General features: G+C 38.3%; 2 protein-coding genes across 2 annotated transcripts; one reads left to right on the top strand and one right to left on the bottom strand.

Moving 5' to 3' along the window:
* The first annotated feature begins 278 nt into the window (after positions 1-278).
* Positions 279-19,901, top strand: LOC136346931 (uncharacterized). Its single transcript, XM_066296488.1, has 7 exons — positions 279-604; positions 6,344-6,571; positions 13,920-14,082; positions 14,137-14,360; positions 18,822-19,052; positions 19,105-19,276; positions 19,369-19,901. Exons 1-7 carry the CDS (start codon positions 523-525, stop codon positions 19,565-19,567), a joined length of 1,299 nt encoding a protein of 432 aa, XP_066152585.1. The 5' UTR covers positions 279-522; the 3' UTR covers positions 19,568-19,901.
* A 1,163-nt stretch (positions 19,902-21,064) lies between these two features.
* On the bottom strand, positions 21,065-23,240 carry LOC136346867 (sialin-like). Its single transcript, XM_066296362.1, has 8 exons — positions 23,075-23,240; positions 22,688-22,865; positions 22,402-22,635; positions 22,170-22,344; positions 21,840-22,100; positions 21,500-21,776; positions 21,325-21,448; positions 21,065-21,270 (listed from the first exon to the last, which is right to left on the bottom strand). Exons 1-8 carry the CDS (start codon positions 23,107-23,109, stop codon positions 21,145-21,147), a joined length of 1,410 nt encoding a protein of 469 aa, XP_066152459.1. The 5' UTR covers positions 23,110-23,240; the 3' UTR covers positions 21,065-21,144.
* Between the last annotated feature and the right edge of the window lie 1,000 nt (positions 23,241-24,240).

Below are 24,240 nucleotides of genomic sequence, written 5' to 3'. Positions count from 1 at the left end.
TATTCATCCGCACATTAATTTATTCCGTTTTTATTCATCCGCACATTCACTTATTCCGTTTTTATTCATCCGCACATTCATTTATTCCGTTTTTATTCATCCGCACATTCATTTATTCCGTGTTTATTCGTCCGTGCGCTCGTTCGTCAATTTTTTTTTATTCATCCCTGCATTCGTTCATTCAAAATTGAAGGGTACATCGAGCTTTTATGGTGGCATAGCTGCGCTTGTACTAAAAGCCATAAAGTTTTGCAGAAAATGAATAATATATGTGTTCATGAGGAACCTGGCTGCCACCGAGTCTAACACGGATCCCTACTGCACAACACGATTCAAGATGTGGTGTCGGTGTTAGTTGGGTCGATCCGCGACGAGAAACGCGAACTCGCTCGATTTGGCGGCAGATACGAATCGTTCTGAACATTTACCAAAAAGTCGGATTTCGGAAAAACTTGAATTTTTACAATGGCGGATTATAGGCCTCAATAAACGTCGGGGAGTCGAGATAGTTTGGAATATATCATGGCAATTTCTGTCGTTTCCAATGGTGTCGCTAATTTGATCTTATTCTCGTGCACCCTCATGCTCTTCTATGAATTCGCAAGTAAGTGATTATGTCATCTGTAATAGAATATAATTTTTGCCGAGTAAAATCAAAGATAGGAATTTTACGCAGAGCCTTACTTGCAGCTCCGATTGAAAGGTATAAATTACTCCGCTATACTTCAGTTCTTAATAGCAAAATATTTATAGATCTGCCCTCATTAAATGTTTGTTCTGCCATTGATGTATCTTTAATTATACTTGTAAAGAAAAATAACGTTTCGCAATTTTGACACTTCTTTTAATGGATAAACCGTTAATCCAATTAAATACATTATATCTATTATTAACACAGTTAATTAAAAAATACCAATTAAATACAGCGCAATAATCAAAACATTAGATGCAATTAATGTCCTCAACATATTAATTTCATCAGAAGATAAACTCATTATTGACACTCTCCTCGGATTACGGGCCTTTTACGACATATTAGAATTTTCATATTTTTTCCTGCATTTTAGGAATTCAGTGGCCATTAGCTCTGCAAAAAAAATCACCTAAAGAAGCTAAATTTCTAGATTTTAGCAAATAATCTAATACTATTTGTATCAACGGTGCACACGTTCGGTATACATAACGAGCGTATCGTCAGCGAAAATTGATAACTTCATGCAGGTGATTAAGCGGTGTTGTTTTTGAATGTTATGAAACCATACCTGGTAGGAAAAGTCTCTTATCATCAAATCTAAATCCTTCATTAAAAACAGGTATCTGGTTTGACCGTCAAAATTAGATAAGAGCTAGAGGACTGTAGATAATTTTTGGAAATTTTGCCGCTCCCGCTTACAGCTATTCTATGTGGGTGAGGCTTCATGGAAACAGAATCGATTGCAATTAAGCCAACACCTCGACTTACCAATTATTTACAGAAACATTTCGCCAGACCGATTGCGATTTTTACTTTAGAAACGCATAATGCAAAATAGTCTTTCACGTGGAGAAGGAAAGCTTCAGTCTTCCATAATAATCTTCCCATTGTCAATTTTGGAATCAAACCTGTGCTGATCTAATTCGGAGCTATCTCCGAAAATCCCGGTTACTTCCGAAACGCCTGAAAGTACCGTGTGCTTCCAAAAGATAACGTTCTTTCGAGGGTCTTTTAGAATGGTGTGAACGCATCCTTGCCTCACCCACTAGAAAGATGTTCAGCATCTCTGAATATTCCCTTGAAATGTACACGTCCGAGGGACAATCCGTCATACCAACTTCAGACATTCATGCTTTAGAAGGACAATTAGAAATTTGCCTGGAACGATCAAGAAATCTACCTGGAAAATAGATTTCTACTGCGTTTTGCAATGAGAGAATTGGAAAATCTCTATGATCCTCGGGTATGGGGTAGATTAACTTTTGGCCAGCGATTCAGTAATTTCTGAGCAACTTTTACCTTCAATGTGCCACTTCAAAACGAGCTTTCTATCGCTTAGTGAAACTTCAATACTTTTTCTCCCCATTTCTAGTAGTTTCTCATAAAAACAACATCAAATCTGTATGTCTACTTTGTTAATCATTCGTCCTGTGCCTCAAACAAGCTAAGTCACGCTAAATTTCTAATGATTTCGATTTTACTCATTACAAACGATTGTAATGCGAATACTCTCATGAGCCTCATTTTGTTCTTGTTTTTTTTTTTTTTAATTTCTTTTTCTTCATACGAATATTTCAATTCGCAACAAAGTATAGGTATGTAAGTGCGAAAGCTCTTTAATTGCAATATGGATTTGGCATAAGTTTGAAAGCTTTCATCGTAAATTGATAGCATCGAGAGGCGTTGGGGTACGGATCATCATGAGACTAACAGTACGACGAAACCACAAGTTAGCAATAAATTATTTTTTGAAATAATATTTAGGATGCAATAAAATTCTTAACGGTTGGATTTCTATGAAAAAATGTTATTGCGTTTCCGAGAAATTTTCAAAATTACAAGTTTATTACCATCATACCATGTCAGTTTTGAGATTTTACTGCATACAAATTAGATTTCCTGCGTTGATCGTCGACAAGGGACCGAGCCGCAGGGACTCGTTATACAGGGTGATATATCGGAAATTTCGCATCGCGGCCATTTTTCCATTTGTAAATTTAAGAAAGAGCGTGTCGTCCTGCACGTAGGGAGGTTCATTCTGAGTGAATTCCCCCCTTCGTGGGGCCTACCTCATGTTGAGGGCACCCATGTGTATTTATCGCGTTGAAATCAGTACGCCGTGCGTCAAAAGCTCCTTCTTCGAGAGCAGTTTCTACCCTACATTTACTTATATTCGTGCAACTAAAGAGGAAGTTCTAATTGTACGGTTTATGTGGTTTCAGAGAAAAATATGTATATCATATAATACGGTAGTTATAATTAAGAAGAAGTACCACTCTTAAAAAGGATGCCATTCATCAGCTAGCGTAGGTATGTTATTATTTAAATTTTCTTTGTAAATTGTAGATGACCTCTGCATTTCGGGCAGTTAACACATATGGCACAATTACAGTAAGATCCCCATCCTAACCGTTACTATAATATTAATTTAAATTGATTACCCATATTTTCGATAGAACTGGTAAGTAACGACTGTTTTATTGCCAATTTTCTAATCTATTCTACAATTTAATGACGGTCATACTAGACGAAGTGGAATCATAAACTTGAGATCAAGCTTCGCCCCAACCGAACGCGACATCTCTTTGGTATTACCAGTGAAAACAACCATAATAAACCGAGGAAGGTTAACCAATATAGGGACAAACACCAAAATTTCGATATTTTTTTACATTACTCACAGCAATTAACACCTATTGAATGGCCTTAGGCAAGTGTTAATACGTATCATTACAAACTATTATTAACCACGTAACGCAGCAAAAGCAAGAATTTCACCTCATTGTAAAACTACATGTTTATATCGATGTAATTTATAATTTTCCAGTAGTCTATATACATATGTTAGTAATACTATTTCTAACATCACAATGGGAATTTTTACACCATTATAATAATCAAAGGCATAAATTTGTTGCAAAGGTATGTGACAGATGTGCAGGTGTGGAACAATGTGGTAGTCCGGAAAATATCTTAGTAATTTATCATACTATTATAACGTTGATAGGTAGTCTTAATGAGGCAATAAAACTTTTAATCGTATTCATGGCTTAGACGTTTTACTGCCTCTGTTACTCGCCCTGAGGTACATTCACGTTTAAATGCCCACCGAACGCTCAACTAAAACAAATTTCTACTGAAAAAACATTTTTGGATTGGGTTAACGATAAACTTTGGGACACCCTGTATAATGGAACAATTTTTTAGTAGTAGCAGCTAAAAGTTAACAAGCATTTCTTGCATCCTCCAACCACGAAAGGTTGGGCCACCCTGTAGATGAAAAAAAATTCGGCCGAAACTAGTCAGGAATTTCGCTATAAGATAGAGAAGAACACATCTGCTCATCATCAAGTGAGAGAAAATTCATCATATCGATCTACGCAAATCGCCCGTGGGGCGGTAGCGAAATACGTGAAAATACTTGAATATGTACACGGTGGTTCACGTAAGATTGTCCACTACCTTATCGCAAAAAACATAACGTTCACGAAACAAAGTTCTATGAAATAATTATTCAGTGTTTCGTGAATTTCAATATTTTTGATGTTACAGGGTAGTTTAGAAAACAGTGGCGTCGCGTTTTTTTTTTTTTTTTTAATGAAATACTCAATATTTTGTTACGGATACTAATTTCTCCTGTAATTATTGGTATTTTTTGTTATTACAAAACATGAAACGACTGAAATTGCAGCTTTCGTGTTAATTCAATTTTAACTAACGATCGAAGGATAAATAAGCTGCTGAAAACTCTTAATAAATTTCCCAAGTATTAATTAAAGTATTTCAAAACTTACCTACTCGGTGCTTCTACTAGAGTATACTTTTAATTTTCGAGAAATGTTATACAGGCTGTGAAAAAGAAGTATCCAAACTTTTCACATTTCAAGAGCCTCAAACTCGATTATTTTTAATGAGACATCCTGTATTTTTTTTGAAAATGTTTTTTTAGTTCGCCCCCAATTATTAGTAAATTACTAATAAGTTATTAATTACTCATAATTGAAAGTGAGTGAAATACATATTTTTTAATGCTCCATTAAAAAGAATCGACTTTGAGGTACTTGAAATGTAAAAAGTGTGGAAATTTCCTTTTCACGGTCTGCACATAAAATCTCTCTAAAATTAAAAATATACTGTGATAGAACCACCCTGTGTTCGAAACTAGATAAATTTTCAAATAATAGAATTAATACTTTGTGAATTTTTAAAGATTTTTAAGAAGCTTCATGTCTTTAGCTTCGAGTACGTACAAAAATACCATTTTCATCTGGCAACTTATTAGTAATTTATCAATCAAGTAAAAGAATAAAATTTTATAATTGTAATTAATTTAATGATTTTTTGATAGCACAACGCATTAAAATCATTTATGGAATATACTATGCACGTGTATACACATATGTCGCCTTTAAATCAGTTTGAAAAAGAAGGCGTAAAAAGAACCAGGAAATCGAGGGATTCCGAAAAATATCCAAAAACTCTGATGTCCGTAGATTTTATTGAATTTATAAATTAATTAATTTCTAAGGAAGCTGAAGAGAACTCGGCTAAAAATTAGGAAAAATCAAATTTAGGTGAAGAATTTGGGAAAAATTTTAAAATTCGCCAGTGGCGTACACGCAAGTTTTTCTAAAAGATTTTATAGCCTAATACCTCGAAAAACATACTTTCCTGTATACTCGCAGTAGTTGGAGACAATCTACTGTCGTAACCAGCAGGAGCTGAATCCTAAGATGCATACTAAAGTTGAAGGCCTAATCTGCGACAGATCAGACACAACAAAAGAAAAACCAAATTTTTCGTTAACTCGTAACACCCCGTCAATTTTCTCTCATTTCGTATTAGAGGATACATCTCTCGAATAGTGCCTCGCACTTTTGAAGCACTCTGTATAAAACGAAGTTATGGTTTTCTTGACAATCTTCTGCTGATGCAACTGACAAATATCTGCGTTAGTACTTCATAGGTACCCTTCCCATCGTCGTTTAACCGCCTTGCATTGTGAAAACAGAAAAGCCATTTAATTGTACCTTCAGGGCACACCTATCTTCGGTTTAATTGAAGCATATAACTGTTGTTTAGGCAATTCTTCCGTGTATTCGCATCAGATTACGATTGCGCCGTCTAACTAACAGATAATTTTAATTCTGAACGTTTAGTCACATTCTTCTTCATACTAGGGAAAATAGACTTTGAGATAAGAATCATCGTCCTCATCTAGTTTTCAAATCTAAAATGCGTCCAACTACGTTGCGAACTCCGGTTTAAACTGAGAGTGACGCCTTCGTCCCATTTAGTAACAATATTTTGGTATTAGGCAAAGTTGATGTTATTGTTGAGATTGTAGCAATATTTTTCGACATTGAGAAAATGTACTAAAACGGGGTTCAGATAAAATAACAGAAAGAGAGAAAAATGATGATTGACTTCTAAGGCCCAGTTGCGCCATTGCAGTTCAAGTGCAGTTCAGCTAAGTCCAGTACTCTCACGAGGAATAAATTCGTCTTGAAGTTAATATCAATGCACGACGCCGAGGAATGATTCGTGAGTGCCGGAGATTTGCGAGGATCAGGATGATCTAGCTCCGTTTCGAAGATTCCGGCGCATCCGGGCCTTAAACTTCAAATTATTATTTTTGATTTTTTTCAGGTTCGACCACACAAAACAACGGGTCTCTTCAGTATCACTACGTATGCCCCGACAATTTCGAGAACGTAGGTCGCAAATGCTACCACTTCAGCAACACGACCGCGACGTGGTTTCAAGCTTACTTCAGCTGTAAGGATTTTGCGGAAAGCAATTTGACTGTCATCACTCAGCGCTATGATCAGAGACAAGTTGAACATTATTTATTCAAAACGAGGAATCAAACCTGGGGTAAGTCGTGTTACAACTTGAACGAGTCTTACGTTGCACTTTTGTAACGTGATCCTGTAAATTTGCAAACAAGGGAATTTCCAGAAGAACGTCGAATTCAAAGTTTATAGGTCGACCTCTCCGGTTTCAAGGGCCTATCTTCTTGGGTTTTAAGTGAGTATGCAGACGAAGTTCGAGGTGCAAGTAAAGTTTTCACTTTCAAACGAATCTTTGTAAAATTTTATTATAAAATGTTCCTATTAACGTGCGCTCACCAAAAATAATCTAGAGGGTTCAGTTCGGGTAGTCTTGCAGTCCATGCACGCGGCCCCGCTGTTGCCTTCGTTCAGAAATTGCTGCGGTGTTGCACCGTCGTTCACGACCCAAATTTTTCAACTGGTGTTCAAATCGACATCTCCTAAACGTTCGATAAAATCGTACTCAAAAAATGCCCTTTTCGCCATCGAGTCTTGCCCGAATGACGCAATAAAATAATTACTGATAGTTCTAATACGAATGATTGAGAAATATTTGCACTTCCTGATGATTTCTTATGAAAGCATGCGGATTTTCTGCAATATAAATGCGATTAATGCAATAATTAGTGATGACGTCACGATAAAATACAACTACAGACGCCCAGTGTCGCTGCCAATTCAATACTCCACACGCGGCATTTGAAGAGTAAGTTTTTGAGCTTTTGATATTAGTTCCCTTCAAAACCGATTTAGTTCACTACCGATTTTCCAAGTACTCATTCGAGGGTCTTTTTCGATATCGTTTGTGGCAGATTTTCAATATTGACCAGTCGCGATCGGTGCAGGCCTCCCTGGAACATCTAGACTGTTCCATGAAAAACGGGCAAAGCTATAACTCAGTTATTTTGATGAACTAAAAAACGAATAAAACGATATTGTTCAGACCATTAAATGACGTCATAGTTGATTTTTTTTTTAAATCAATTTCTGCGTCAGATGTAGTTTTCAGAACTTTAAACACACCCTGTATATAATAACAAACGTAACTCCGTATTTTTTTTTGGCATTTTTTGATATTTTTCTGAACCTGATGATGCACGACAAGTTAATGCTACAACAGTTTCTGGCTGTAAAGTTTTCATGTTTGGAAACACTCAGGGGAGAAATCGTACTTAAGTTAAGTTCATCCTACAAATGAAGAATTTCCCTGAAGATTTCGTAGGAAAAATGCAGGCGTACCAATGCTGCGTTAAAAATTTTAACAATTTCACGAACCACAATTTATTGTTCAAAAACTCGTATGAAAAAAAATTTTAATGCAGAAAAAATTGAAGGTGGAACATCAAAATGTACCATCAATAAATTTTATGATTTTAGCGCCTTCGCAAAATGATCATTGTTTTCCAAAGCTCTTTTGAATTCATCGTTTTGATATTTTGATAGTAGAAGCGAAAAAATCAAATAATTTTTTTCAGAACGGTTACTTGTATGGGAAATGCAGAATAATTCTTTATTCAAAAATGACACATAATGGACCACAAAATTCAGGTATATAACAACATGCGGTGGCCTCTATCGGTAAATAAAGACTGACTAAACATGCCTAATTGCGAATGCCGCATTATTGTTCAAAAATATACAGGGTGTTTCTTAATGAACGGTAAAAAATGAGGTGGGTAGATCATACGCTTGTTCTAAGATAAAAGCTTCATATAAAAGCACGTCTTAAATTTCTTCCATTTTGAATTACGAGGTGGTCAAATTTAATTTTTTCTTCGATTTTCAACTCTTATTTGTAAATATTGATAACTCACAATTGGCAGTGGCAATCGCTTTAGCATTACGAACAAACTGCAATTACAATCATTTAAAATACTCTACAGGGCGTTAGTTGCAATGACAGAGAAATTTATCAAAATCGAAAAAAAAAATTAAAGAAATTTAGAACATGTCTTTACATGAAGTTTTTACCTGAAAATAAGCTCACGATTAACCATTTAATTTTTTTATCATCCGTTAAGAAATGCTCTGTACATAAAAACTGAAATAGAAATAAAAACTTCAATACCTTGCATACCAAGAACTTCGCTCCCATTGCGAACCCATGTTGACATAAACTTTTTTTTTTTTTTTTGAATTCACCCTTTAAACTTTCTCTGCGTGCCCAATCAACACCCTGTATGGGCCATATAGGACGCAAATTTTTTTCTTTTGGGTTCACAATCAAATGCGAATTATTTTCTCGTTCCAGTTCCATTATTTTGAAGGTTTTAGGTTCAACTGGAACATAAACAAAATGAATATTTAATAGCATAGCAAAGCTTATGGGAAAACCGTCTAGCAACCATTCAGTGTGTGTTCCGGTCACGACTCAACTATAAACCCGTCGAATAAAAAAATGTAACTTTTACGTGCTCGGCTTATGGATAAGTCAGAAGCGAAATTGGATGTATTTTCTAGAGGTTTGAAACGTTTTTCATTCTGATTATTCGGGGCAGAGCCATAAATTGTATCTGTATTTGCTGTAGATATAAAAAAATATTGCAGAGCGCCCACATGAGCCCTAAATTCGCGGCCGCAGGAACCAAGAGGTAATTTCAGGTGGAACTGGGAGGAACGGAGACAATTAGGTTATAAGGCAGGGAGGAAATGATCCGACTCGAAGCAAATGTTAATATCAAAAATATTTTTACGGGAATTATGATCCATACACTAAGAGCTAAAAATCTTTATATTATTTCATCATCTATCTCTGTAATTGATGTCCCAAATGAAAGGCTGCACCACAATGACGAAGAGATAATAGTAAGAACTTCATTTTTCCTAACAAGGGAAGGGGCCCAAGTGCCCCCCCCCCCCTCTTTGATTTTAATGGAATTTTGCGGAGAAGTAGCTTAGCCCTATCTAAGAATAGTGATGTACGCTTTACGTCCCATCTTCAAGGTTTAAGGGGTGAAACTACCCCCAAAGTTTCGTCAACTTTTCGTTTTTGATCGTTTTGATCCATATGAGTTAAAGCAACGAAAAAAGGAGCAAAATGTCCCTTTTTCAATTCGCCATCGGCCTGTCAAGGTCCGGAAAAAAAAGTCTTTTTAATATATTTTTGTTTTTTCGCAAATTTCATTTCGTCTTGACCCCGTTTTTACACGCGTCCAGCTGTCCCGTTCAATTTTCTACCGTTTTATAGATAATTTCTCAATAAAATTATGTAAAGCAGAGCGCGGTACCACGTTTCTAACAAAAGTTACAATTATTTATATAAAAGTGTGCACGTCATGTTCGACCGCTTACAACTTTAGAACAGCAGATCCCAGAAGAAGAATTTCTCACAATAAATGAAGCTTCATTCATTCAAGCCGATGATGTAATTATTATACATTAATCTCTGGCCCAGGTGACATCATATAATCCGCATAAATAAATAAATATTGTTCGCTTTTTCCCTGTAAAAATGTATACAGGAGTAAAAAAATAACTCTTTCGAACAATCATCATTGCTTCATTAACAAATCGAATTCTAACGAAAACGCATTCCACTGATCCAAACCCCAAATTGTCAAGTGTGTAGTGGGACACCCCCAATCATCACAATAATTTTTTTTAACTCATCTAGATCAAAAGGTATTGTGAAAAAAACGAAAAATTGGCGTAACTTTGGGGGTAGTTTTCACCCCTTAAACGTTGAAAATGGCACGTAAAACTTGCATCGCTATTCTTAGACAGGTCTAAACTACTTCTCTGCAAAACTTCATTAAAATCAGGGAGGGGTCCTTTCCCTTGTTAGTGAAATCTTCACAATGCACTCGAGCTGGTATTTTTTGCTTCGGGTAATATTAACTTCACCGGCAGTCCCTGAGGGTGGCCAACTGCGTTCGCAACTTTTCTCCAAAAACCCCGGGTTCCCTGAATCTCTGTGAAGCAATACCTCAGGAAAACTTCTTAATTTCATACTTTAAGTTTGTAGTATGTGGTCTCGTCTCTTCCTCTGTCTTCTTTACAATAACGTCGGCCCGTATGTACATCTTTCAGCTTTTTGACTTGAATTTTCAGCATGCGAAGATGATGCTGGTATGAAGTATCATCAGCTTAGGAATAATCCCTTTCTTATACTCTGAAGGAACACTCCATACATGCTATGTGCAATGATCGTCGGTACCATGAAGAATTTTGCTCCCTCATACCCTCATTATTTCCAACTTTTCACATTGTTGATGTAGGCCATCGTATTTCCTTCATATTTAGATAATCCTTCTTGACCTTTCTTGGTTCCTTTGCCACACTTAAATTTTAATTGGCTTCGTTTGCTTGGTAGTCTTTGCTTCGATGGCATTTCGTCTACTCTCCTGCTAGGAGAATTAGTGGCAATATTCCCACGATCACCAGACAGCCTCCAGTTTATAAATCTCTCGCAATGAACGAGTTTGCGAAAAGTTACCCATTAAGATGCGAGTCATGTTGCTATATTGTGCGATTTATCTCTGGCGAAGGGATATTTTCTCGTCAAGTGCCTGATCCTCTGAGACACCCTGACCCGAGGTTCGGCGATTTTTATTCAGCACTGTTACACATGACTTGATATCTTTTCTTCAGATAACATACAGGGCGTCAGCTAGGTACATGGCCAGATTTCAGAGGGCGGTCTTTTAAGCCATTCTAAGACGGAACGAACGTAGATCCGGTAATGCTTTGTTCTCAAGATGCGGGGTGTCAAACTTTGTCTAAAAATCTTGACAATGCTTTAGCCGATTTAATTGCAATTTGACATTTACTCAGTGTTAGATGTTTTTTTACTGAAAAAATTGGTTCTATTTGTTTAAGCGCAGTTTTAACAAAGCGTCTTTGTTGTTTGATTTATCTTAAATTTCTGGCGTTAGCGCTATGCCTGCCATTAACAGAAAAGACAATTTCTAGCTTAAAATGTCCCTTTTTAGTGCATTAAAAATTCTTCAAATTTCAACGTCACATTAATTTGCATTTTCGTGTTATTTGGGAGTTTTTCCAATACGTAAAGCACCTTAAAACAAAGCATTATCGGACCCATATTCGTCTAAACTTTTCGCCTTAGAATCGCCTCTATGACTTGGCCACGCACTTAAGTGAAACCCTGTATAGATTGATCCGTATCGCTCTAGCGGTCCTAAAGTCGCTCCCGCAACGTCACGCATCACATTTATTCGTTCGATTTTGCTCTCTTACCACCAACATTGTCAAACTTGGTGTCAGATCAGCAATTCAAATCCCTGACACTCGATGCGAAATTAGGGACCGTTTGGCCTCACCATTCCTCGCTAATATCTTCAGACAGTGAATCTAATGAATGAGCTTCCACATTTTGGAATATGCAATTAGCTGTGATAATCAGCAAAGTCAATATAAATTATTTTCTGATGGGATTGCGTCACGTCGACCTTGTCGGGTCTGCTTTCAGGGTAATGTAATGCGTGCAAGAAAACTTCATTTATCAACATCATTTTCGAGTAATTTACATAAATGCAAATTAGGGAGGACCGCTCGGGTGCAAAATTGTCAAAAATCGAGGATGAATTTTCGTTGCACAAATCGTCCTCACGAGGAGAATTTCATGTGTCTCATCCTCGGACCACTTGGCCTCCTGATTTTAGCTTCTTGCAATGCACCAGTGAGGCACGGCGATCCTGCCTGGTTCAAAGAAACACTAGATTGGATAAAAAAAACTGTCAGTTTGACACTTTTCTAGTTAGGACCCACAGACACCTTTCCGAGTTACTCAAGTGGTATCGATTAGGGGTGCGATTTTTGCAGTTTTGAATCACACGACGCAGCTACGTTCCCATTAAAATGAGCCCTATTTGACGTTCATTAGCAGCAGACGGATGATACTCGTGATCCTATTAATGATATCGCGATGTCAGTTTCAATAACCGAACGGGACCTTCATTTTAACGTACTATTAGATTAACCCAAATTAATATTAAAGAATGCGGATTTGTGTTGATAGAGCTTGCCTGCAAGTAGTGCTGGAGTACGCACTTGCGATTTTACATCGACGAAAGCATGAAAACCATACTTACGACTAAAATATTGCTATTTTGGGCAGAAAGACCATCAATGGTCGATAGCCCTTTTCCTTGTGGAAATAAATATTTATACATATATATATTGCTATTTTGTAGATAAAAATTTCCTCAATCTGACCTTTAGAATAAATCTTCGAACGCAGAATTCACCAACAATGATGGAATTTTTATACAGTACGAGCGCTGTTTATTTCGGTCATTACTACTTCTGTGCGTAGGTCGTAATTCCTATTTTGCCTCTATGCTAAAGAATTCGGAAATAAACAATTTATCGGAGTAGGAACGATTTGGGTCCAACACAATTTGCCAAAGCATGATTTAGAACAATTTTCTTATTAGTTAGCACGCGAAGGAGCAGGATATAATACACAATCAGCATAAGAGGACCTACACTTTATCAATATAGTATTATCATGTTGGAAGTTAAACGCAGAGGCGTACTCGATCCAATAATTCATCCTTGAAAGTGGAAGCCGATTATCCTAAGCCCATTACAGGCTTAGACTATTACATAGAGGGAGGCCGTAGGGGCTGGATTCTCCAATCTGGAGAGTAGGCAGCGCTCCTTTCCTTGGGACAGACATTAAAAACGCTCCCTCAGTGGAGTTCAGCTATCTGTAATCTCATTCTTGGTGAAAGAATATTTCTTAGACCGACAACCCCCTGCACAACCCATCCAACCAACTGTTATACCAAAGCACCAACATGAGAAGAATAACGGAAAGAATTCTGGACGTGCAAACGAAATAGAAGGACAATCCTGACAATCGGGCAATAGTAGCCCCACTGTGTCTGACAAGACAAACAAGACAGTCAAATCTCCGATTCCCCAATACAACCCTGATAGAGCACTACAGCCTGTGAATGTAAATAGTGCAACTGATTCAAAATATTTCTCTTCTTTCTTCTTTTTTCTCTTGGACAGTATGAAACACTAAATTTAGTAATTTATATCATGGGCAGAAACACCAACAACGGTCGATAGCCGTTTTCCTTTCGGAAATAAAGATTTTTTATATATATTTCTTAGATTTGAAAATCCAACTCGTTCTATTGATTCCTTGAAGAATTTTGAAAATTACACCAGAAACTAGAGGAAGTTCGACGAATTGGTTAAAAAAAAAACACTGATAAAGTTCAAATAAGGAATTGCTTCACTGGTTCCATTGAGCAGTTCGTTATGAAAACTGCCGCCCAGAACAATTAAGTCAATACAGTTGTGCCTCTTGAACACTGCCGACAGTTGACCTCATTAGGATTTCTCCGAACATTTTAATTGATAAACGAAATAGTATCAAGGTTTGTTAAACAATCTAGATTTTTTTTCTCTTTCAGTGCAAAATTCGTCCTCGTTCTGGGTAGGAGGATTCAAAGACTGGAAGCAGAAGAAGTGGATATACACTGACGGATCTTTGATGCAATTCCCAGCATCGAAAGAGATCCATTTGAGCGACCGAGACAACTGGACGTGTTTACTTATAGACTCTCTTAAAAAGAGGTATTACACGGGTCGTAATTTTAGATTTTACGATGATGAAAGCGTTCTCGTTAGATGGAGCGCGGACAACTGCATGGAAAGAAGACCGTTCATCTGCGAAGCCCAAGCCGTTGCCTCTGTCCTACTGAGCTTTTCTGACAAAAAGGCCAAACGTAGAATCACCGTAGATGAGTGCGTAAGCAATCACTATAAACTGACCAAGAAACAGAGAAGAAAGTGCATGAAATTGCTCCATGGGAACGACAAGTCAGGCAGGAGCAATGAGCCGGCAGCAGTAAGTGAGTAGTAATATTAAATTCTTCACAAGATATAATTCATTCACAGCTGCTGCATTAACAAATTGTAATTACGGGGACGTGTCGAACATGAACGTGATCCGTTTCGTAAAAAGTTTAAACTTAATAATGACATATATTCAAAATTCAAAAATCAAAATCAAAGAATTTAGAGGTGTATTTTTGAGGTCAAAACATGCCCTTTTCCCATAAACGCGGGACTGCAAATGCTTAGTTTTCGATATACAGGGTGTTCAAATATCGTCACCATCAAAATTCGTAGCAGGTGATGGCGGCGTAGTTTGACAATCCTTTGCCGTTGAATTTTTTGACAATTTGGTTTAGCTGAAAGTTACTACGTCAATATCAAATTTGTTTTTTTCGTCTGGCTTGAAAATTGCAAAATCGTTTCGATCGCATTATTGTTAAGTTTCAATAAATTTGGGTAATTTTTAATTTTTTTTTTATAATAACAATAGTCTGTTTGCCGGCCGTGTCGTCCCTAGAAATCTTAAGATTTCAACGAATTTGCCAGAAAATTCACGGGAGTGTCAAATTACGCAGCCGTTGCCTACTGTGAATTTCGATAACGACGATACTTTAACACCCTGTATATCGAAAACCAAGCATTTGCAGATCCACACTTAGGGGCAAAAGCCATATCTTGCCCTCAAAAGTGAGTTCCTGAATTCTTTGTGCTGAATTGGGGATCACGTTGTGACATTATTCTTCTCCATAGTCCCCAGTCCTAGAACGGCATCTTTCCCCTTAGATTGGGACCTTTTTTATTCCATCATCGTAGAAATCGTTTGGGCGGTCTTGCAGCCATTGGAGCACGAGTGCTTCGACCGCATGGTCCTCGTCGAAATAGTGGCCTTCAACCGCTTCTTCAAGGGGCCCAAAAAGGCGGAAGTCGCATCGGGACACCACATGGAGGATATTCCAGCATTCAATTTTTGAATCGTGCAATAGCAGGCGGGTAACACATCCGGCGGACACTTCGAGACGAGCCATCTTCCACGACCTGCGGACACTCCCATAACTGAGGTTCGGCTTCTCGACGATTTCCCAGAGGGTCGATTTCCCTCCGTGAGATTTCGGACCTCCTCACTGTTGGCTTCGGCCACGCTAGTCTTCGGGCAGCGAGCGTGGCTCTCTTTCTCGACTTTGTTGCGCTCTCCCGAAAATTCCTTCTGATACACGACCTCTTGATAGGGTATTTAACATGTTGACGATGCCCTCGAAATTTCAGTGAGATTCACCCTCGGCGAAACGCCTGATCATAATCCGTCGTTCCGTGGAGACCTCTGGCCCGCCCGTGGTTTCCTTCGTCCATACTAAAGGGGACTTTCGACTCTCCCCTCTCCCTGACGCGGCACAGGTGATCCACGCAACAACTCCTCCATGGCCACGGACTCCTCCGTAATAACAACAAACCAGTTTCTGTTTTTATTTGATGCTCCCTCGTATATCACTGCCTTGGACGAAACAATAAATAACCGCTCATCAGCATAAAAAACATTAATTTTCTGGATGATTTGCTCATTTAACTAGACAATAAATCTAATGACCACTGAGTAAAGCCATAAACTTCGCAAGGTATGTCGTTGTTTGAATGCATAAAGATAAAAATTTGTCATCCGAGAACAGGGCGTACATTCTAAATTAAGATCGTAATTAGAGATATATACGTAGGAATGCTGGTACCTCTTTTATCGGCACAGATGAGCTCCATTCAAAGATCGAACAATGAGCTAATGTGATCGTACTGATGGTTTATCTAGTGACACATTGACCTTTTCGACAAATATTAAATCGCGGTGTTTGACATGTCAATAGAGATTGCACAAGCCAATGAAAATAATTTACGCATAACAGACACAACAATATTTCCCTCTATTAATTCAGTGAATATTCTCGGTAAACAGCGAACTTTTAATACCCATGAGTTCCTCAATTCAATGTAGCTATTACATTAAGTAGTTCAAGGGAAGTTCGTTTTAGTACAGGCGAGGAACGTAAACAGAGTAAAATATTTACTATGTAACAATTAATCATTTGTTGAATTTGTGAAAAATAGGCACCATTTTGTTCACTTAATCAACAAATTTCTCCGGGTCGTTTGCTTCGAACATCGCGTTTATTGTCCGAAACAAGGCAGTATCAGACTATTATTGGTTTTAAACCAGTGAATGAATGAATATCGGACTACTCCGTTGACAACTTAAGAATCGTATGACTTCACCCCGAATCGAAGCAATAAGTCGGTTTTCTACAAGATTACATCATCGTGGGCCTCATTTGCATTAAACAAATAGACCAAATTTGAATAAATGCCAATGAGGAGCGGGGCCGTCACTGACGGAAAATAGAAAAACTATTCAAAAGATAATTTTAGTCCTTGATAATTTGTTTATTGTTTCTTTCCGAAATTATTGGGCCACAACGAGCGGCTCGAAAATTTGCCAAAGTTTACGACCTTAATAAATTTTAATTTTGTTTTGTTAAATAATGTGAGCCATGAGGTTGAGCAAATATACAGAGAAACCACAACGCGTTGTCGGCGTGACTGTTTCAAGTTTGCCACGAAAAGCTGGATTATTCGGTCCAGATTTTGTTGCGAATTGACATAAGAGTGAGTTCCGAAGTTGGGCACTTGCTAGATTAACTTGGTCGATGGTGCCAACGAGCCAGATGTCTTCCATTTTCCGTGCCTTCGTATTGATGATTTAGCAACTTCCAGAAAGTAATCTGGAAAATTCGGACGACTTCGATTAACCAGAATTTCCCCGACCAGCTGCTCCGGACGATGACTTCGAGTTGACTAGAGGAATATTGCAATTTGCGACAACTGACTTCCGCCTGCAAATAAATCTTCATTAAGTCCTCGCTTGCCTTTTCATGAGCACTCTGGCCAATCTATCAAATCAATCAACTTAGAACGCAGCTTTCTCTCAAGTGTTCTCTAACCACAAACAATCAATTGATGTTGCGAAAACGCTCGTGGAAAAAGTATGCGCCAGAGGAGGTGGACTCTGAAACCCAAGTGGTATCATGGGTTTGCACTCCGGTAATCGGACTGATGGTCTCGTTCGGTGGTCAGCAACCGATAAAACCTGCTAAGCGTTAAACTTGGCGATATTGCAGAGCGGCTTGCCGGGCCGTCACTGGTTCGTCGAGAACCACGCTGAGACCGGCGCTTGTCGCTGTGCAGGAATCGCCGGAACTTCCAATCTGGATCGAGAGGGAAGCTGAGCTGTACCCTCCCGTAGAATGGTTGAGGCCGACAAACACAGTGGAATCAAACGCTAAGCGAAATCGGTCATTCTGTGCAAGGCGTTTCAGGCAGAAAGGGCCGCAGGCTGCAGATGGATGGACTATCTAAATTGCTCGTAAATGCAACCAGAATCTGACTAGTCTGACTCTTCTTTGAGATACAGGAATTTTAGTAAATTTCATCAGAAAACCCAACTTTCTTTTATCGAAACTTGCCACATCGTCAATTTCTACTACTCGACACACAAGTACGACTACATTTTTAAAATTCACATTAAATTTTCTGTAAGATTATGTAAGATCGGGTGGTTTAATATACAAGATGTTCCTTAATGGATGGCAAACAATGAAACGGAAAAATCATAAGTTTTACGGTAAAAATTTCATATAAAGGCCAGCGCTAAAACATCTCCGTTTTAATTTACAGGGTGTTGAAGTATAATTTTTCTTCGGCCTTAATTAATATCTCTGTTATTTGTAAAGATAATTAAATCGAAATTGATGATAACCATCATTTTAGCAGTATGAAGAAACTGAAATAAAAACGATTAAAAAATTTACTCTACAAGGGGTTATTTTTTTCGTGGTCGCTCTCAAGATATGATAAGTCATATGTGTGCTTTGAGAGATAGGAATTGCAGAAATGGCAGGTTCAGACCAAAAAGGCGGATTTTCAACGAAATCTCCGAAAATATCTATATCTCAAAAAAAAGTCGGGTTGCGAACTTCATTTTGGCTGCATTTAACTGTATTTTAGATGCTTTTTCCATCCGAAGCTTATGGCCCTTTCTGCCAGCAGCATCCAGTAGAATTGATGGGCTCGGCGAACTGGACATTCGGATCATACTCTCAAAAGGGGAGGACGAAAACCCGAATATTCCATTAAAGTTCAATCGAACAAGCAATCCTCCACCAGTCAAGCGGACCTAACACCTGTCATGCGCAAAAGCTGCATGAAGTCAAAGTTCATTAAATTAGGCTTACTCATCAGACCAACACTTTCTTCTTTCTCGTAACTACTAATTCGAGCTGGTTTTTACCTGACTGTCTTTAACTCCACCATAGTTGCATCCCAAACTCAGAAATTCCTACAGAAATCAAGTTTCTTTGTTTTTCTCCGATTTCCGTTATTTATGATTCAGTCAGTGCGCTTTTCAATCAAATCATCAAAGTTAATTTTATTTCCAGTACAACGAGCAAAACCGGGATACCAAGTGCAGCCCACAGTGGTGAAAGCAGTCAGTCACATTTGCCATCAAAACTGGATGGCACTTGGCAACCAATGCTACCTTTTCAGCAAAGAGAAAGCCACATGGTCAGATGCCCACTTCAACTGCAGGCAGATAAACGCCAAGCTTGCTATTGTGAGAACCAAAACTCAGGATCAGAAACTGAGGATATTTTTAAATGGATTTGCAGGTCGGTTTTGAATTATTTAGCCAGTGTACATTTGAACTTTAACATTCCGCAGAGAAATCAGAACGTTGGATCGGAGGACGATACAATACTAAAATCAAAGAATGGATTTGGGCTCTGAGCGGCAAACCTTTGGGCTATAAAGGTTTCGTCCAAGAACCATCTTCAAACTCAACTGACAACTTGGAGTGGCAGGCTATTGTAATGGATCCGCAGTATGCTTACAAGTAAGTGTCTTTACATGGCCCCGTCAGCTAATTGACTATCCTTGAAAGTCTGGAAGAACCAAAACTTCACTAAATCGATCTTTTCTCTCCAGATGGAGTCACAGAAACGAGCTCGATCGTCACCTTTACATCTGTCAAGTTAAAGGTACTCCGGTGAAGCGATTGAGCTACCCCAGAGGATCGTCAGCCACCATCCAGATTAACCACGATAGGGGGCACCCACGAAAGCAGTACGAGGGCAGGCCTAGAAATCAAAACAGTAGACGTACCAACCGAAATCATAGATCTTGAATGTTTTATGTCTGAATGGTACCAAATCGAGGACTTCGTGCATAGGTGTTAGTAGTTCGTGTTAGGTCTCGTGCAGCTTATTCCACTATACGTAAATTGCGCCTGGTGGTCGAGTTAAAGGTGTGTAAATGCGATAACTACTGCAATAATTATTACTTTTATTAACTTGTGCAAGAACAATGTGTATCAATGTATCAGTATTGGAAACGCATTTTGGGCGAACGCATACCCAATGGAAAACATGTCAGCTTACAATTGTTTAACGTTTATATAGATTTTAATTCTATAAGTAGAACATATAATTTATACTCTAATAGACATAAATATTTTTAAACAGCTTTTATTGACTAGATCCAAGAAACCAAATTTACACACCCCTCGTGACAAACCCTTCTAGTTTCCTTGTGGGTTGCATTGGGCGAGTTGTTCCAAGCTTCATGAGCGGGTCCAAAAGCAGAGAATCCCAGCGCAGAAATACTGGATGATTCGCAACTCGAGGTGAAAAAGTAAGGAACCTGTGCAGTTTGATATTCTGATTAATAAATTTAAAATAAAGTTTTTCCTGGCAGGCCCATTTTTCTGAGTTACTGCACTTCAAAGTTTCTACATTTTGATCGTTTTTGTTATTAATAATTACACGGTTAAAATAATAAAATAGTTCTAACACGTGCTCAAAAATATCGCCATTAGCGCTGATGGAATCTTGGCGAATCGTGTCTTGATTGTATATTTTGTCTATTTTGAACGTATTCGACTGCATTCATTATTCCTTGCACCGACTGATCGTGACCATCAATTTGTCCTGCACAAATCAATTGTTTCGAATGCTTAACGTACGAAATAGTCCAGAGAATTCAAGTCGGGTAATCTCGCAGGCCAGAGCCGCCCAAATTATCTCCCGTTAAAAGTTTTGTTTAGCCAAATGGCAACAATCCAAACAACAAACAAACTTTGAAAAGCTCATAAATAATTTCCTTTGTCAGCTGTGACCCCTCCTTATCGTTCGCTTCATGGTTTGCTATTTTTTTTATTAAAAAAACGATAACATACAGAAACTTTGGGGTGTATTAACTCGAAAAGAGAGGCCTACCGGCAAACATTTTATTTTAAATTGTTTAACCAAAATATCAAACTATACACGTTCATTAACATTCCGGATCGGGTTTCGAATCACTATAATGTATATGCTCAGATGTTTCATAACCCTTAAACACCCTAAAAACATCCCTTGCGTTGAGAATCTCTAGTAACTCGCACCAGACACTCGATGAAGTGCTCTCGTTTAAAGTAAAGAGAATAAACTTGCTAGAATTCTTATATTACTTCTCTGTTAAGACTCGGCAGACACTTGGTCAGTATGGCGCCCTCTCTGGAATTGCCTGTGAAATGGCTCGCACACCACTCGCTCGGCATGTTGAATGTTGGCGAAAATGATCAGAAGAATGGTAGATGTTGAGGGTTTGAGTGTAGGAAATTTCAGAACTGAAGGAACATCAATTTACGCCTTCTGAGTTATATTTACCTCTTTAATTCTTATTTTTAACATTTGTTATATCACAAGCTCCACATGTCGTACTCTAATTACTCCCTTTCTGCTTTGCCCATTGTTGCACCTCGCCCGAAGAACAAGTGAGATAGAAGAAAGCTCCAAATAAATACAAACCCGCTGCTATGAAGAAGACTATTTGCCATTCTTCAACTGACTGAAACAAGAGATACTTTTCCCGAATCTTTAGAGACCCCCTGTATTTACCTACCGGTTCGTTTGAAACAATGTATCCCGTTAAAATTGGGCTAATTATACCAGGGACGGTTCCCAGTGTGTTACTAATTCCTAATATTATGCTTGCATATTGTGGAGCTATATCCAGAGGATTCACACTAAAGAGAATCATTTTCTTTTATCAAATGGGGGGGTAGGCGATATCATACCAATAAGCCGCAAATGCGAATCCGCCAATACCAACAGCAAAAGTTAAACATATCACCGATGCAATTTCGCCAGAAACGAACGCCACTGCCATGAGAAAACAGGCCTGGGCGAAAAACCCTAGGAAGTTCCAAATTTTCCGACATTTGGTGACCGTGAGGTAACCCCTGGAAAGACAAAAATCTGCCATTTGACCGGAGATTGGAACCATGAATCCCATTGCCAAGTAGGGGAGACCCGACAGAAATCCTGAGGTTCCCAATGAGAAATTATAAATGTCTAAAATGATTTTGGTTGGTAAACAACATGAATGATGCTTTGAAGTTTGTAGAGATTGTACACCTTTTAAGTATGTGGGAAGCTGTGTTAAGAAGGTGTAAAACCCCCAATTTTCGCAAAAGTTCGACATGCAAATTGCCCATACAGCCTTTGAACTCGCGATAGATGTCCACGGTATTGTCACTTCGTCATCTTTCTTACTGATTAATCCTTCCAATGACGATTCGATATATTGACGTTCGGCTTCGGAGATTCTACTATCTTGAGCTGGAGAACTGGCCACTATGACCAACCATAGAGCATACCATAGAATTGCCAACGACCCTTCAATTTTAAAACACTCGAAGATGCACATTATCTACCTAGTTCACGTTTTAAAGTATAGATTTCTACCAAAGCAATAAAATATGTATCTCCATCCAAATGCTTCTGCGAGCATTGCACTAAGTGGCATTGTAATAACTGTTCCAAAGTAACTTCCTGCAGTAGACATCATAGAGAGGCCAGTGCGCTCCAAGGGAGGAGCCCATTTTGACCATATGCCCAACATGCTGGGATACGTGACGCCCTATAACAATTCGAGATTAAAATTTAAGAGCTGTTAACAGCAGGCTTTATTTTTTACCTCAAATACTCCCTCAATAATCCTGGCAGCGAGCAGCAGATACACATTGGCGTCGGCCAACCAAGGGGTGATCACGGTGAGGGCACCAGTTACGAAAATTCCGGTCCCAAAAATGATTTTCCCCCCGTATTTCTTAGCGAAATAGCCTCCTAATAGCTGAGTGGTAATGTATCCATAAAAGAAGGAACTGAGTATGTAACCTCGCGTCTCACTGGACCAGTCGAACTCTGGTTCCTTCCAACAAAATCTTCTAAATTAGAGGAAACAAGTAGTTTTCTTTACTTGCTGTGCTGATGATTGTGCCATTCTCCAAAGTTTTAGACCCATTAGAGGTCATCGCAACAATGGCAATGCTCAAGTTTCCCCTGAGAGTGTAAGCGTTGAAAAATCCAAAAAAAGCCATTAGTGCTACTATGTAACGCCGGTGTTTCCAGAACAGCCATTTTGAGGGTAGAACGACTTTTCTATATTGTTATAGGGGCTGTATAAGTATTTGACTCAGCACGTTTGAGACATTAAATGCAGAAAAGTTAGTAAGGATCGATAGGGCAAGTTTGTGACAAATCCGCTAAGAGCAACCAGGTAAAAATGGAAAAGTACTTGAATGCTCTATGGCGTTTGCAGACTTACCTAAATGTTTTTATATTGTGATTATTATTGCTACGCCACTTACCCATCCTTCAAGAGATCATTCTGGTTAACAGTCATCTTGTAATGCGATAGGAATCAATCTTGTGTTAGGCGTCTACTATATATTGATAACTGGCGCGTCTTTGCGATAACACAAACAACTCTTTACACGTTATTTACTCTTATTAAATCACAGAATTTCAATGTAGCTGTTAATTGGTATAATAAAATGCCATAAAATTTAATTTGATATAAAATACTTACTAAAAGATTTAATACACTCAATTTTTATCTCGTCGCCATATGCGTATGATACTAGGACGTAGCGCGCATAAAATCCTGTTTTTGAAGATTCAAAAGGAAATCATAAACACTCCCGTTTCCATCGATTTTATGGAATCTTGTCTCTCCTTATCCGGTGATGGAAACGCCAAAGCGAAATTTTTGAATTTGCAAACTCTTAGTAATATACTTTTCCTTAAAACGGTAATTCACCGAGACCGCTTGCCTTCGTAGATGTCTTAGACCAGAGTGGTCGGGAGTCGAAAGCCTCACGATTGATTTAACCCGTATCAGGGAACAATGAGGAAATTACCAGTTTACGAAAAAACTTATTTTTATTATGATAAAGTTGCAATTGTTATTACTTTTTAATGGTGTCGTAAGTAGACATGTAACTAGATAACTCGGCAGCAGAGAGACAGAAGTCAAAAATTTCAAGATACAACAGGATGGACTAAATTCACCAGTTCTTTTTCAAAATCAGCACCATCGAAACACGTCTAAAGGCGGCAGGAAATTTTTGAGCAGCTGCCGCTCGGGCCCCAAAATAAAGAAATTGAACTACACGAATTGAAAGCGTACAAAAAATAGAAAAAATTGTGTCAAATATTTTCGAAAACAGAGAATTTATTTGCGCTACTGCCGAAGCAGCAATGAGCTACAAAAAAAGCCGTGAGTTGCACTTGTAAAGCCAAAAAGTGAGGTGAATCACTGCTCATTGCATGTTTTCGACTGCCTTTGGTGTTGCGTCTACTCCCCACTTCCTAACAAAAAAAAAAGTAGGATTTTGAATTTTCTAGTAAATTGGAATTTCAAGTAAGATAACAAAAATCGCAGCAACGGTACTTTTAGAATTTAAAAAAAAGTCGAGGTCAACGATGAGTCCCCGCAAGTCAATTGCTTATCATCGTGATCGAAGATTTGGAG

Source organism: Euwallacea fornicatus, chromosome 25 (genome assembly GCF_040115645.1).
Source record: "Euwallacea fornicatus isolate EFF26 chromosome 25, ASM4011564v1, whole genome shotgun sequence".
Classification (NCBI taxonomy): domain Eukaryota; kingdom Metazoa; phylum Arthropoda; class Insecta; order Coleoptera; family Curculionidae; genus Euwallacea; species Euwallacea fornicatus.
This window is presented reverse-complemented; position numbering and strand designations above follow the sequence as displayed.

What these genes read in the sequence shown, in the direction of transcription:
- LOC136346931 (XM_066296488.1), top strand. Translation starts at nt 523, where the DNA reads ATGGCAATTTCTGTCGTTTCCAATGGTGTCGCTAATTTGATCTTATTC. An exon ending in GCTCTTCTATGAATTCGCAA is followed by an intron (nt 605 to 6,343) that starts GTAAGTGATTAT and finishes GATTTTTTTCAG; the next exon opens with GTTCGACCACACAAAACAAC. An exon ending in ATTTTTAAATGGATTTGCAG is followed by an intron (nt 19,053 to 19,104) that starts GTCGGTTTTGAA and finishes AACATTCCGCAG; the next exon opens with AGAAATCAGAACGTTGGATC.
- LOC136346867 (XM_066296362.1), bottom strand. Translation starts at nt 23,109, where the DNA reads ATGACTGTTAACCAGAATGATCTCTTGAAGGATGG. An exon ending in AATGATCTCTTGAAGGATGG is followed by an intron (nt 22,866 to 23,074) that starts GTAAGTGGCGTA and finishes ATAACAATATAG; the next exon opens with AAAAGTCGTTCTACCCTCAA. An exon ending in TTCGCATTTGCGGCTTATTG is followed by an intron (nt 21,449 to 21,499) that starts GTATGATATCGC and finishes GATTCTCTTTAG; the next exon opens with TGTGAATCCTCTGGATATAG.